General features: G+C 43.4%; 1 protein-coding gene across 3 annotated transcripts in view; it reads left to right on the forward strand.

Moving 5' to 3' along the window:
* The window catches only part of MYO5B (myosin VB), a 320955-nt gene that overhangs the window by 99439 nt on the left and 209106 nt on the right, over positions 1 to 12410 (forward strand). For all 3 annotated transcript variants that reach the window (XM_079994667.1, XM_079994668.1, XM_079994669.1), the window contains exons 3-4: positions 5854 to 6025; positions 8030 to 8174. In XM_079994667.1, the coding sequence (XP_079850793.1) occupies positions 5854 to 6025; positions 8030 to 8174 (317 nt within the window). The remainder of the gene's footprint in view (positions 1 to 5853; positions 6026 to 8029; positions 8175 to 12410) is intronic.

A 12410-nucleotide genomic window follows, 5' to 3' on the forward strand; every position in this document is an offset into this window, starting at 1 on the left:
AGATACTACCTTTTCCCTAACACCCCATACACCCTCAAGAATAACTAACACTCTTATGCAATTAAAGAAACAGACTGATACGGACACAGTAAAGACACTATTTGATAGGGGCCAAAAACCTGCGATAACTAATAGCTTAGGACAGGCATAGGCAAACCCGGCCCTCCAGATGTTTTGGGACTACAATTCCCACCATCCCTGTCCTGTTAGCTAGGGATGATGGGAGTTGTAGTCCCAAAACATCTGGAGGGCTGAGTTTGCCCATGCCTGGCTTAGGAGCTTAAATTCTAGCTGCGGAAAGCCTGTACAAAGCTAATTTTCAGCCCTGCCTGAGCTGCGAAGCTTAAGGGGCCCACAGTAAACTGCTTTTGGTTCTCACCCTGCCCACTTGTGGCTCCACCACAAAAACATTAAATTTCCCACCCCATGCTTTGTGAGCTGCTTTTCAGGGTTCAAAAGGGGCAGGTTGGGCTTGCTGAGGCTTCTCAGATCCTGAATCCAGTTGCAGGAGGCGGCTGGCCATCCATCATGCCCTTGCTTGCTATCAGTTGTTAGAGAGAGGATGTTGAGCTGTGTTATCTGATCACCCAAGTGCTTCTTACAACCTTGTCGCCCAAGCTGCCTGCCGTTTTGCTGTTCACCGGCACCAGGCAGAGCAGGAAAGAACTCTGCGAGTAATGACTTTGGGTACTGTGTTGCTTTTCGAAAAATCGCACCCAACAGTCCCAGACAATCAAAGAGCCTTTGGTGCGGGCTCTGGCAAATAAACTTGTGATCTTTGCTAAAACAAGCTGGGTAGATGCTTCTGCTCAGGACCTGCTGGGTAAACCTCAGGTGGTGCTAATTGCGTCCCTTGTGGCTGGCTTGCTTCAGCCTCGCGCATTCATGGCAGGGGAGTGATGCTGGGTTTGCGACTACTGCAATTCCCAAAGGCTCTTCCTTTCAAATGTGGATTTGGCTGAGTGGGAGAAGACTGCACGGCCGCTGCTGTTCTGAATGCAGACAAAGTAGAGCTAATATGGATGCTCGCACCATTAATTTCTGGATTTGTCAATATATTTTTTTTTAAATTATAATACAAAAATTAAATAAAAGAGGGGAAGTTGATGTATCTGCTTGTGTTTAGCATCCTTTTTATTTCTGTTGGCCTTCAAAGATTCTGATTGCAAACTGGCCTTGTTAAGCTTTTGCCTGTATTCATTATTTCTTCGCGGTTGCAGAGTTTGTAATCTGAAACTGTTTTATTTGAAACTGTTGAATTAGCTGAATTTCAGCAGCAGAAGGCCTTTTCACTTTAGTCATAAGGACTTCAAATGTTGTTGGGCCTTCTTTGATGATGGAAACTGGGGGGGGGGGGGAAATCACCATTGTCCAGTTTAGACATCACAGTAAACCATATTTAATAGTTTACTGTGAGCACTCCTAATTCTTGGCTGTTTGGTTGCAGATCACAATCCCTGGCTTGTGATCTGGGCTGTGGCTTGATTTGCTCAAAGAAACTATGGCCGGTGAGCCAAGAGCAAACCTTTGCAATAGATCATAGCTTTTGGGGAACAAAACAAACCACAGCTCCTGGTTTGGATGTAAGAGTAAGACAAGGGAGTATGGTTTGTTTTTGTCCAGCTCAAGCAGAGAGGAGCAAAGTGGGGAAGACTGACAAGTTCATGGTAACACATTAACTGTAGCTTACTGTGCGTGCAAACCCTGCAAATGAGATTGATGATTGTAAGATATGCATTCAAATATAGTTAGCTTTCTTAAAAACAAAACCGAGAACTTGCTTCTTGTCTTTTAACCCTGTGCCTTTGCACTGATGGGCCAAGATATTGAAAGGCAGCTTCCAGGTTTTGTTACCTTAATGGGCAATTTTGTGGAATGTTGCCTGCATGCTTTTATATCCATGAGTAAAGGGCTGAAGAGTTTCTTTTTCTTTTAAACGGAAGCCAAAGAAATTAGGAAAGGGATCAGAGGAACCCCCACCCCACCCCACCCCACCCCACAGGTCTCCCTGGACTTTTTGGACTTGGGCAATAGAACAGAGGCACTATGCAGAGATACTAGAGGCAAAATTCATAACAGGAAATGTGAGATTAAGGGTAAACGAGTGATGTGACAATGCTGTCAAATTATTATTTATGTTCCAACTAGACCTAATGAATTGTGGTGAACAGCTGTTGCCAAATCACTTATGGAGTAAGCCCATGCTTACAGCAAGTGAAATTTGGATCTATCCTTTTGAGATTGTACACTGCAAGGCCATTAAGATTTTGAGGATCAAAATTATTATTTAGAAAAGCCAGGAGACCCATTTAAATATTATGAGCAGGGACGGGGAGCCCATTTCTGCACACGGGGGTCATCTAGTCCAACCCCCTGCAATGCAGAAACCTTTTCCCCAATGTGGGGCTTGCTCTACCTATTGAGCTATCCCACCCCTGTATTAGACAGTGGTTTACAGGACAAGGTAGAACGTTGCAATAAATTTCTTCTGCCCCTCCACTGCTTGTAAGCATATCTGAACATTGCCTCTCTGTGTTATATAAAATCATTGCTTTTTTTAAAAAAAAAGTTTTGAATAGTTGCATTCATCTTCTGCTTCATGCTGTCAGAACTGATGCGTCTTTCTCCCACGATGGGGCTTTGCAATTTAACTCCTCTTCTGGAATTGTCATCTGTCTTGGTGGCTTGCTGTCTTGCTACATGAAGGCGTAGGGTGCTCACGTTCTGCTAACAAGATGCCAATTCGCAAGCCGGGACCAGCCTGCACGTAGCACCATGTATCTTCCATTGTTAATGCGAGGCACAGATAGCGCCAAACTCTGCGTTCTGCCATTTGTCACGGGTTTGCAGAGTGTTGCTTTACAGCTAAACAGCAGCAGTTGGTGGCGCAAATGTAATGCCCGAACTATGGATTACTCTAAAAATGGAAGTGGGGTGGCAATTTTGTGTTGTGAACTCTGCAGGTATAGGGCAGCATCCAAAATTTTATTTATTTATTTATTTAATTAATTATATGAGCATGAAAATGGAGGGGGAGGTGAGCCTCCTAATTATGTTGAGATTCATATATGTTGCATTTACTGTGCTGATGTTCCTGCTAGCCCCTTTTATTAGTAAAAGGTAAAGGTAAAGGTACCCCTGCCCGTACGGGCCAGTCTTGACAGACTCTGGGGTTGTGCGCCCATCTCACTTAAGAGGCCAGGGGCCAGCGCTGTCCGGAGACACTTCCGGGTCACGTGGCCAGCGTGACATCGCTGCTCTGGCGAGCCAGAGCCGCACACGGAAACGCCGTTTACCTTCCCGCTGGTAAGCGGTCCCTATTTATCTACTTGCACCTGGAGGTGCTTTCGAACTGCTAGGTTGGCAGGCGCTGGGACCGAGCAGCGAGAGCGCACCCCGCCGCAGGGATTCGAACCGCCGACCTTTCGATCGGCAAGCCCTAGGCGCTGAGGCTTTAACCCACAGCGCCACCTGCGTCCCCCCCTTTTAATGCTGGGTAAAAAGGGGAGAAAAATCAGTCCTCATCCTTCACAAGAAAGATTTAGATATTTTGCAGATGGGTGACCGAGACTTTTCCGCGTTGAAGCTATTGTTTTGCCGTTGTTATGGTTAATAACTTTTATTTGCATTTTTACATACGATTCCAAAAGAATACGCAAAGAACTGTTCTTGGGTTATCTCTTGATAAAACTTCACATCTCATCTGCCTTACCTAACCCTCTCTCCTCCCTCCTTCCCCTAAGCAAAGGAATAGGGGAAGCCTTTTTAAAAAATATACAAAGCAAACTCTCAGAAGAGATTTTATGAGTCATGCCGTTGTGTCATTTCCAACATATGGGTGGCCATATGGTAAAGAGTTTTTGGCTCTGTCTCAGCCGAACAGCCGTGCTTCCAAATTAGACTAAAGCAGCATGATATTTCCTCCTTTTATCTGTAAACACCTTTGTCACCTCCCCCAGGGTGCTATTTCCTTTTTACTTTTGAGAGAGGTGGGGGGCGGAGGCAAGAGAAATGAGGCGGCATCTTTATTTAAACCGGGGCGTCTCATATCACATTCAATATCTGCTTTATGCTCCGGATTAATTTTGCACGAGTCCCCTGAAAGCTTTGACGGTTAAGTTCCTCCGGCAAAAAGTAAAAATGGATGCCTCTTGTCAAATCAAGAGAGCAGGAAGGGAACTCCCAGGATGCTCACTTCATCCAAGAAGCTGTTCTGGTTCAGGCACAGAGGGCTTGGCCACACACAGCAGAGGGCAGACAGGGACATCACTAAAGCTTATTACCCTTCCCTTCCCATGTTGCTGTCGAGTTTTCTGACACGTGTTGATGAAGCCTCCAAATCCAGAGGCAGTATACCTGTAACAGGGGAAGGCTTACATTTTGTGACTCACAGGTCCAATTGCGACCATGTGGTGATCTCTGCATGCCGGGGTGGTGACTGGCCGCTCTACCTTTCTAAAGCTTCTTTACAGTGGTACCTTGTTCTCAAACTTAATCTGTTCCGGAAGTCTGTTCCAAAACCAAAGCGTTCCAAAACCAAGGCGCACTTTCCCATAGAAAGTAATGCAAAACGAATTAAACCGTTCCAGACTTTTAAAAACAACCCCTAAAACAGCAATTTAACATGAATTTTACTATCTAACGAGACTATTGATCCATAAAATGAAAGCAATAATCAATGTAAAAAGGTAAAGGTAAAGGTACCCCTGCCCATACGGGCCAGTCTTGACAGACTCTAGGGTTGTGCGCTCATCTCACTCTATAGGCCGGGAGCCAGCGCTGTCCGCAGACACTTCCGGGTCACGTGGCCAGCGTGACAAGCTGCATCTGGCGAGCCAGCACAGCACATGGAACACCGTTTACCTTCCCGCTAGTAAGCGGTCCCTATTTATCTACTTGCACCCAGAGCTGCTTTCAAACTGTTAGGTTGGCAGGCACTGGGACCGAACGACGGGAGCGCACCCCGCCGCGGGGATTCGAACTGCCGACCAAGCGATCGGCAAGTCCTAGGCGCTGAGGTTTTACCCACAGCGCCACCCGCGTCCCATCAATGTACTGTATTATAAAATAAATAAGACAGTACTGTAGATGATAAAAATTAAAATTTATTTGTTTTTCTTCCCTGCACTGATGATAGTCATTGTTTGGATGGGGGGCTTTTCTCCATTTCCGCAGTCACACAATCAATCAATCAATCAATCAATCAGTAGCTGAACTGGGTTCCGCACAGAAACAAAAACAAATTAACCAAAAAAGCCACAAAAACGCAAAATAAATAGCAAAAACAAAAGCGCCAAACTTAATCCGTTCCAGAAGTCCTTTTGACTTCTGAAATGTTTGAAAACCAAGGTGCAGCTTCTGATTGGTGCAGGTGCCCCGGAAACAATAGCCGACAACTGCATCGGACGTTTGGCTTCCAAAAATCATTTGAAAACCGGAACACTTATTTCCGGGTCTTCAGAGTTTGAGAACCAAAGTGTTTGAGAACTAAGGCGTTTGAGAACCAAGGCCACACAGTAAGCTTCATGGCTGAGGGGGGATTTGAACCCTGATCTCCCTGGTCCTAGTCTGACACTCTAACCACTGTACCACACTGGCTTCCTAGAGTCCTTCTGCTATGGGGCAGCTATATAAATTAAGTAGGTAAATAAATAAATATGGGGAGAGCAGAATCCCACATAGAGAAGGATTTGAAATTATTTTCCTTGAAGCTTGAATTTATTTTATCCACTGTTGTTTTATTTGGTCTTTTAACTTGTTGTAAACTGCTTTGAGATTTTTTCTTGCAATTATAATGTGCTATAGAAATGAAAGGACAATGACAACAACATTTTTCTTTCTTTCCTATTTCAGCTTCTGGAATATCCTATTGATGCTAAAGCCAACAAGTTTCCTTTCTTGCGAAATCCAGATATTTTGGTTGGAGAAAACGACCTGACAGCTTTAAGTTACCTCCACGAACCTGCGGTCTTGCACAACTTAAAAGTCCGATTCTTGGAATCAAACCACATCTACACCTACTGTGGTGAGTGTTGCAATGTGCCATTTCTTTCAATATTTTTTTTTTTTGGGGGGGTGGAAGGAGGTGGCAGGGGTGTGAGACATGAGAAGAGATCATTGTGACTGTCACCACCCTATTGTTTTTTTAAAAAAACCAATAAAAGACAAGTAGCCCAGAGTAACACAGCAATTATTAATTCCGGATCAAGATGTCTTGCTCCTTGAGACCACCTCTATCTTCCCTGGCCATTGCCCATGCTGGATGGAACTGTGAGAAATTGTCGTCCAAAATATCTGGAGGCTTCCAGATAACTACCGTATTTTTTGCTCCATAAGACGCACTTTCCCCCTCCTAAAAAGTAAGGGGAAATGTGTGTGCGTCTTATGGAGCGAATGCAGGCGGGAGGCTCTACTCAGCGCTCCCTTTTAAGAATATTTTTTCCCTTGCATTCACTAGGGGAGTCTTATGGTCAGGTGCGTCTTACAAAGCGAAAAATACGGTAAGTCTGTACTAGGTTTTAAAGCAGATAGCTTAGTTTATTGCTGCACTAGAGATTTTCTGTTTGTTTTCAAAAGGATAGACATGTCTGTCCATTCATGAATCAGCAAAAACTACTTCAAACATGACCTTTTTTTTAGAGACAGACAATACAGCGTTAAAGGGCTGAAAGCATCTCTCATAACAGAACTATAGAAACGAAAACTCGCATACATGATGAGGCAGACAGATGAGCAGGAAATGTACATCTCTCTTGGCAGGATATAAGCTCTCTCCGCACATCAAAGAAGTATCTCCGAATCCTGCCCTGTACTTTTTTTATGTTCTTTACAGGATTTTCTTTTGTAAGTCACCTTGAGGGCTTTTTCTAAAGTCAAAAGCTGTGGTATAATAAGTGCTCCAGTTTCTTTTTAAATCCTGCAGCACAGAGAACTGTTTGTTCTAGGAAAAAGCCATTTCTTGTCTTGTCCTGCCCTGAGAAAAACACTGATACCCTTAGATTTCAGCATTGATTGATTGATTGCGTTTATTAAATAATGGTATGGGACAGCTGTGCTCCTGAAACCATCCTGAAAATAATAGAGGAAAATGCTAAAGAAGAAGAGTGCTGCCTTTAAAAAAATAAGTCCTCTACATGCTGAAGAGGCAACCCACTTGCATTTGTACTTTACTGAAAATCTGCTTGCCTCTTCAGCAGTGCAAATGGCTGTGCTAAAGAACTTGTGGCTTAGTGCACCTTTCTCTCTCATGTGCAGTTGTAGCTTTGCTGCATTATGGTTGCAGAGGGCAAAGTGGTAGCAGGTGACTTGAAATGTGGAAGCCTTTCAAATATATTCCCATATGGTGGCCATAGAGTAAGAAACTGCGGCGATCACACAGGGTCCCCGGACATTTCACCGTCTACTGATCCCTGTGCCACCACTTTATTTCTTGCTGCCACCACCCAGGACCTACTGAGTCCAGTCAGGGTTAAATTGGAACATAAACTTCTGTTTATTTATTGCAGTTTAACAAGCGTGTGGTTTCATAAACGGTATCGGTCAATTACAATCATGGGTTGCCTATCCAGACTTATAACTACCTGCTCTCACTCACTAAACCACATCTCAGATATTTACTTGTCTTCCTAGCACCTAACTGTTCCCGACTCAGCTTATTTCACTACACTAATTCAACCTACCCACAGACTCTATCCCAATTCACTCCCACTTCAACCAACCTCCCAACAAACTCTCCCTTCGCACCTCCCAGAGCTGGTTTTATAGTCCCTCTGACTCCACCCCCTGGGTTCTGATTGGGTAACCTGTTTAACTATTTCACCTCCAGCACTCTCATATGTTAATGTCGCAGAAACCATGGTCTACAAAACACAGCTAGGCTGGAACAGCATCATCATCATCATCGTCATCATCATCATCATTTGTGTAGCAGAAAAGTGATTCAAAGTTGATTGGTAGTTCTTATTTTAGAATGTATTTAAAATTTGGCTTCTTTGGCTTCTAACTGTTTGCATGCTTGCATGTTTTCAAGGTATTGTGCTTGTTGCCATCAATCCCTACGAACAGTTGCCAATCTATGGTCAAGATGTCATCTATGCATACAGCGGCCAAAACATGGGGGACATGGATCCTCATATATTTGCAGTTGCAGAAGAAGCATATAAACAAATGGCCAGGTGAGTAGAATAATTGCTCACCCCATCTGCAGACAGACTTGTGCACTAAAACCAAAGCTATCCCATTTTCATGTAAGAAAGCACTCAAATTTGGTTGGCAGACAGGCTCTGAAAATCCTCACGATTGGCGTGGTGTCATGGAGTAAAATGTTTGCTACTGAATGCTGAACCTAGCAGCTTCTGCCGAATACCAAGGTTTTCGACTTAATTTCTTCCTTCCTTTCTTTTTGAGCAGTTTCCTAGTCCACGTGGTTTCGTTGCAGGGGGGAATTGAGCGTGCATTTGCCATGGTGCACTAATTCCTGCTATCAGTTCTGCTTATTCATGAAGACTAGTAATGATGATAGCCTGGTAGAGAAGCTAGTGGTTTGAGGAGGGTTTGCTTCTCATTGCCTGTTCATGCTTCGTGGCTTCTAGTTCTCTCTTTTACCCTTCTCCCCTTCCCTTTGGATGAATGCTGATGCTTCAAACCAAACCCCAGGGCCAGGCCAACAATGGTAGTAGCACTGGCCCTGCCAAGCCCTTCCATCTCACTTACAGATACATTCACACGGTCGCAGTTAGGACTTATCTTTGGAACCTGCTGGACTGGAAACTAGCTTTGTTGACTTATCTGGCACTGAAAAAGAAGCCTGCCAAGTGCTAAAGGAAATGGAAATGTGTGACATTGCACAGTTGCTTTGAGTTCATGTAGAAAAGCAGAGTATAAATTATATAAGTAGACAGATAAACACGGGCTCCTTTGATGGTCAGGCAAGGTGAAGCCTCTGGTTACATGCTTGCAAAGGGGATTCTGGTGCTGACACTGCCTTCCTCTTCCTCTTCCCCTCCTGGGTCAGAAGGAGGGCAGCAGCAGAAGCTTTTGGGCTCTCCTAGTCCCTGACAGAGTGTGATTCATACTATGGAGAAGTCTCCTTTGAAGGCCTTTGTCCACATTGAGAATTGGAATGCAGAGCACCATTTTCCCACTGAGGTGGCTTGGATGTTTAGTCCCTGTTCAGTCTGCAGTGTGTGTGTGTGTGTGTGTGTGTGTGTGTGTGTGTGAGAGAGAGAGAGAGAGAGAGAGAGAGAGAGAGAGAGAGAGAGAGAGAGAATCCTTACTGGGAACAACCGGGAGTGCACAAAGCCGCCTCTTTCCTTTCGCAAGATAAGCCCTCTTGGAGCCTTGGGGAAGGAGGAGATCGTGGGAGCTGCTTGCAAGCATTTGTCCAAGGGCAACTGACATTTGCCTACCTGGCTGCGTTTGGTATAAATACTTCCAGTTTGTTCCTTGTCTGTTCGTTCCCTCTTCTTCTAACATCTCCACGCTCTCCAGGTCTAGATTTGGGTTGGTTTCTGTCCATATCCTTCCAACCACCCTGCATGCGATATTTTTGTTGCCCTTCAAAAAACAACAACATCCTCTTCAAAACCATGAGCAGACTTCCCCCGAGTTTGATGTTTCTGTGTCTCAGCTCCAGTTGTAGAATTCAGGCTTGTTTGTCCTAAGATTTGTGGTTTTGAGATGTTGGACCTTTCAGTGCAGAATTCCAGAGCCTGTGGCTGCATCTGAACTTTTGCTTACCTTCAGTCTTCAGAGAAGCTCCCCTCACCTTTTCAGCATCCTTGGTTAGCGACAGATGATGGTGCATCAGCAAATTCCCAAAACTTTCACCGGAGCCCTTAAAAAGGTGCTTTTATTTCTCTTTCTGGAAGCAAAAGTTTCATTTACTGTGCCTCCCTTATTGATCTTATTGCTTTTTACCGCTGTTAACTTGCAGTGCAACTTAATCATCCTGACAACAGCGTTTGAGCCAAGTTTGAGACTGCTGTGAGCAAGGGAAGCTCTCTGGGCTTAATTGGGGTTTAATCCACCCACTCCTGTACTGAAATTGGCCTGGGCTGCAGTCGGAAGTTGCTGACGAGTTGGCGTTGGCAGAGACCCCCGAGATGAGAGTCTCCATAGCAGTTTTGTCTTTCAAGCAAGTTTTAAGAGCAAGACCGAGCAGTTATACTCCTTTGAGCTCCCTGGCGGAGGTGTTAATGCAAACTAAGCATGGTATCTTTTATGTTTGACCTCGATGCGCAAAAATGAGAAGGGTGCAAAAGTGTTGGGCTGCCTTCAGCAAAGTGCTGAACTGCTTTTCCGTCTGTTGTGCTATATAATATTTTTAAAGACTGTTTGCAAGTTTGACTGACATTTGAGACATGTGTCCTCATCCTAGTTTTGCCCTGGCTATACAAGAGTTGTAGATCTGTGGATTGTTCAAAAACCTGCAGGTCCTGTTTGACCCAAGGTGGCAGAGGGGTGAAAGGAAGGTTTCTGTTTATAGTGCTGGACGTAGTTCCTCTCTCAAGTTTCAACGCTGAAATGATTGTCTGTGTTCATCCTGAGAGGAGTGTTGCTCAAACACATTATGTGCAAATACGCACAGGAAATCTCTGTCATAATTGTATTTTTTTTTAAAGGAAAGTAGCATTGGGAGGGTGGAATTTGTTCTTTATAATAATTTTTATTAATTTTCCAAACAAATAATAAGAACAGTATAGAACAGTATAACTTCAAGCTCATCAGTTCATACCCTTCTTTCTTTGACTCCCCCATACCTCCCCATCCCTGCATCCTTGTTTAATAATTCTTTAGCAACCCTTAGGTCCATTGTCTTAATTCCCTTTCATAAAAATTTCTTAAGTTTTTTTGTTTACTGCTGCAATTCGTTACTTCTTACCCCCTGACATCTTAACATTCCTCAATTTTGCAATTATTTTTAAGATATATTTTGAATTTCTTCCAGTCCTCTTCCACTGTCTCTTTCCCCTGGTCCCGGATTCTGCCCGTCATCTCGGCCAGTCCCATAAAGTCAATCACCTTTGTTTGCCATTCTTCCAGAGTAGGTAGTTCTTGCGTCTTCCAATACTTTGCCAGTAGAATTCTTGCTGCTGTAGTGGCATACATAAAGAAAATCCTATCCTTCCTTGGCACCACTTGGCCCACCATGCCCAAGAGGAAAGCCTCTGGTTTCTTAGGAAAAGTCCACTTAAGGACCTTCTTAATTTCATTATAGATCATTTCCCAGAAAGCTTTAACCTTTGGGCAGGTCCACCAAAGGTGGTAGAAAGTGCCTTCAGTCTCATTACATTTCCAACACTTATTATTAGGCAAATGATAAATTTTTGCAAGCTTGACTGGGGTCATGTACCACCGGTAGATCATTTTCATAATATTTTCTTTTAAGGCATTACATGCAGTAAATTTAATACCGGTGGTCCATAACTGTTCCCAGTCAGCAAACATAATATCATGACCGATATCTTGTGCCCATTTAATCATAGCTGATTTCACCGTTTCATCCTGTGTATTCCATTTTAACAGCAAGTTATACATTTTTGATAAGTTCTTAGTATTGGGTTCCAACAATTCTGTTTCTAGTTTTGACTTCTCTTTCTGAAATCCTATTTTCCTGTCCTGTTTAAACGTCTCATTTATCTGATGGTAATGCAACCAATCTCGAACCTTAGGCTTTAGTTTCTCATAACTCTGAAGTTTCACCCTTTCGCCATCATATTCTAAAATCTCATAATATTTTGGCCATTTAGAATCCATATTAAGCTTTTTTACTTCCCTAGCTTCCATTGGTGACACCCACCTAGGGGTTTTACTTTCCAACAAATCTTTGTATCTAATCCAAACGTTATACAATGCTTTCCTTACAATATGGTTTTTAAAGCTTTTATACACCTTTACCTTGTCGTACCATAAGTATGCATGCCAACCAAAACTGTTGTCGTACCCTTCCAGATCCAAAATGTCGGTGTTCTCAAGAAGTAGCCAGTGTTTCAACCAGCAGAAAGCTGCTGATTCATAATAAAGTCTTAAGTCCGGCAGGGCAAACCCCCCTCTATCCTTTGCATCAGTTAAAATCTTAAATTTAATTCTGGGCTTTTTGCCCTGCCAGACAAATTTTGATATGTCTTTCTGCCACTTCTTGAAACAGTCCATCTTGTCCACAATCTGCAACGTCTGGAATAAAAACAGCATTCTAGGCAATACATTCATCTTAATAGTAGCAATTCGGCCTAACAAGGAAAGTTTCAACCTTGACCATATTTCCAGATCCTTTTTAACATCTGACCAACATTTTTCATAATTATCCTTAAATAAGTTCACATTCTTGGATGTTAAGTTTACCCCCAGGTATTTTACCCTTTTTGTTATTTCCAAGCCTGTTTCATTCTGAAAACTCTCTCTTTCTTCCA

This window comes from Podarcis cretensis (genome assembly GCF_951804945.1).
Source record: "Podarcis cretensis genome assembly, chromosome: 11".
NCBI classification, from domain to species: domain Eukaryota; kingdom Metazoa; phylum Chordata; class Lepidosauria; order Squamata; family Lacertidae; genus Podarcis; species Podarcis cretensis.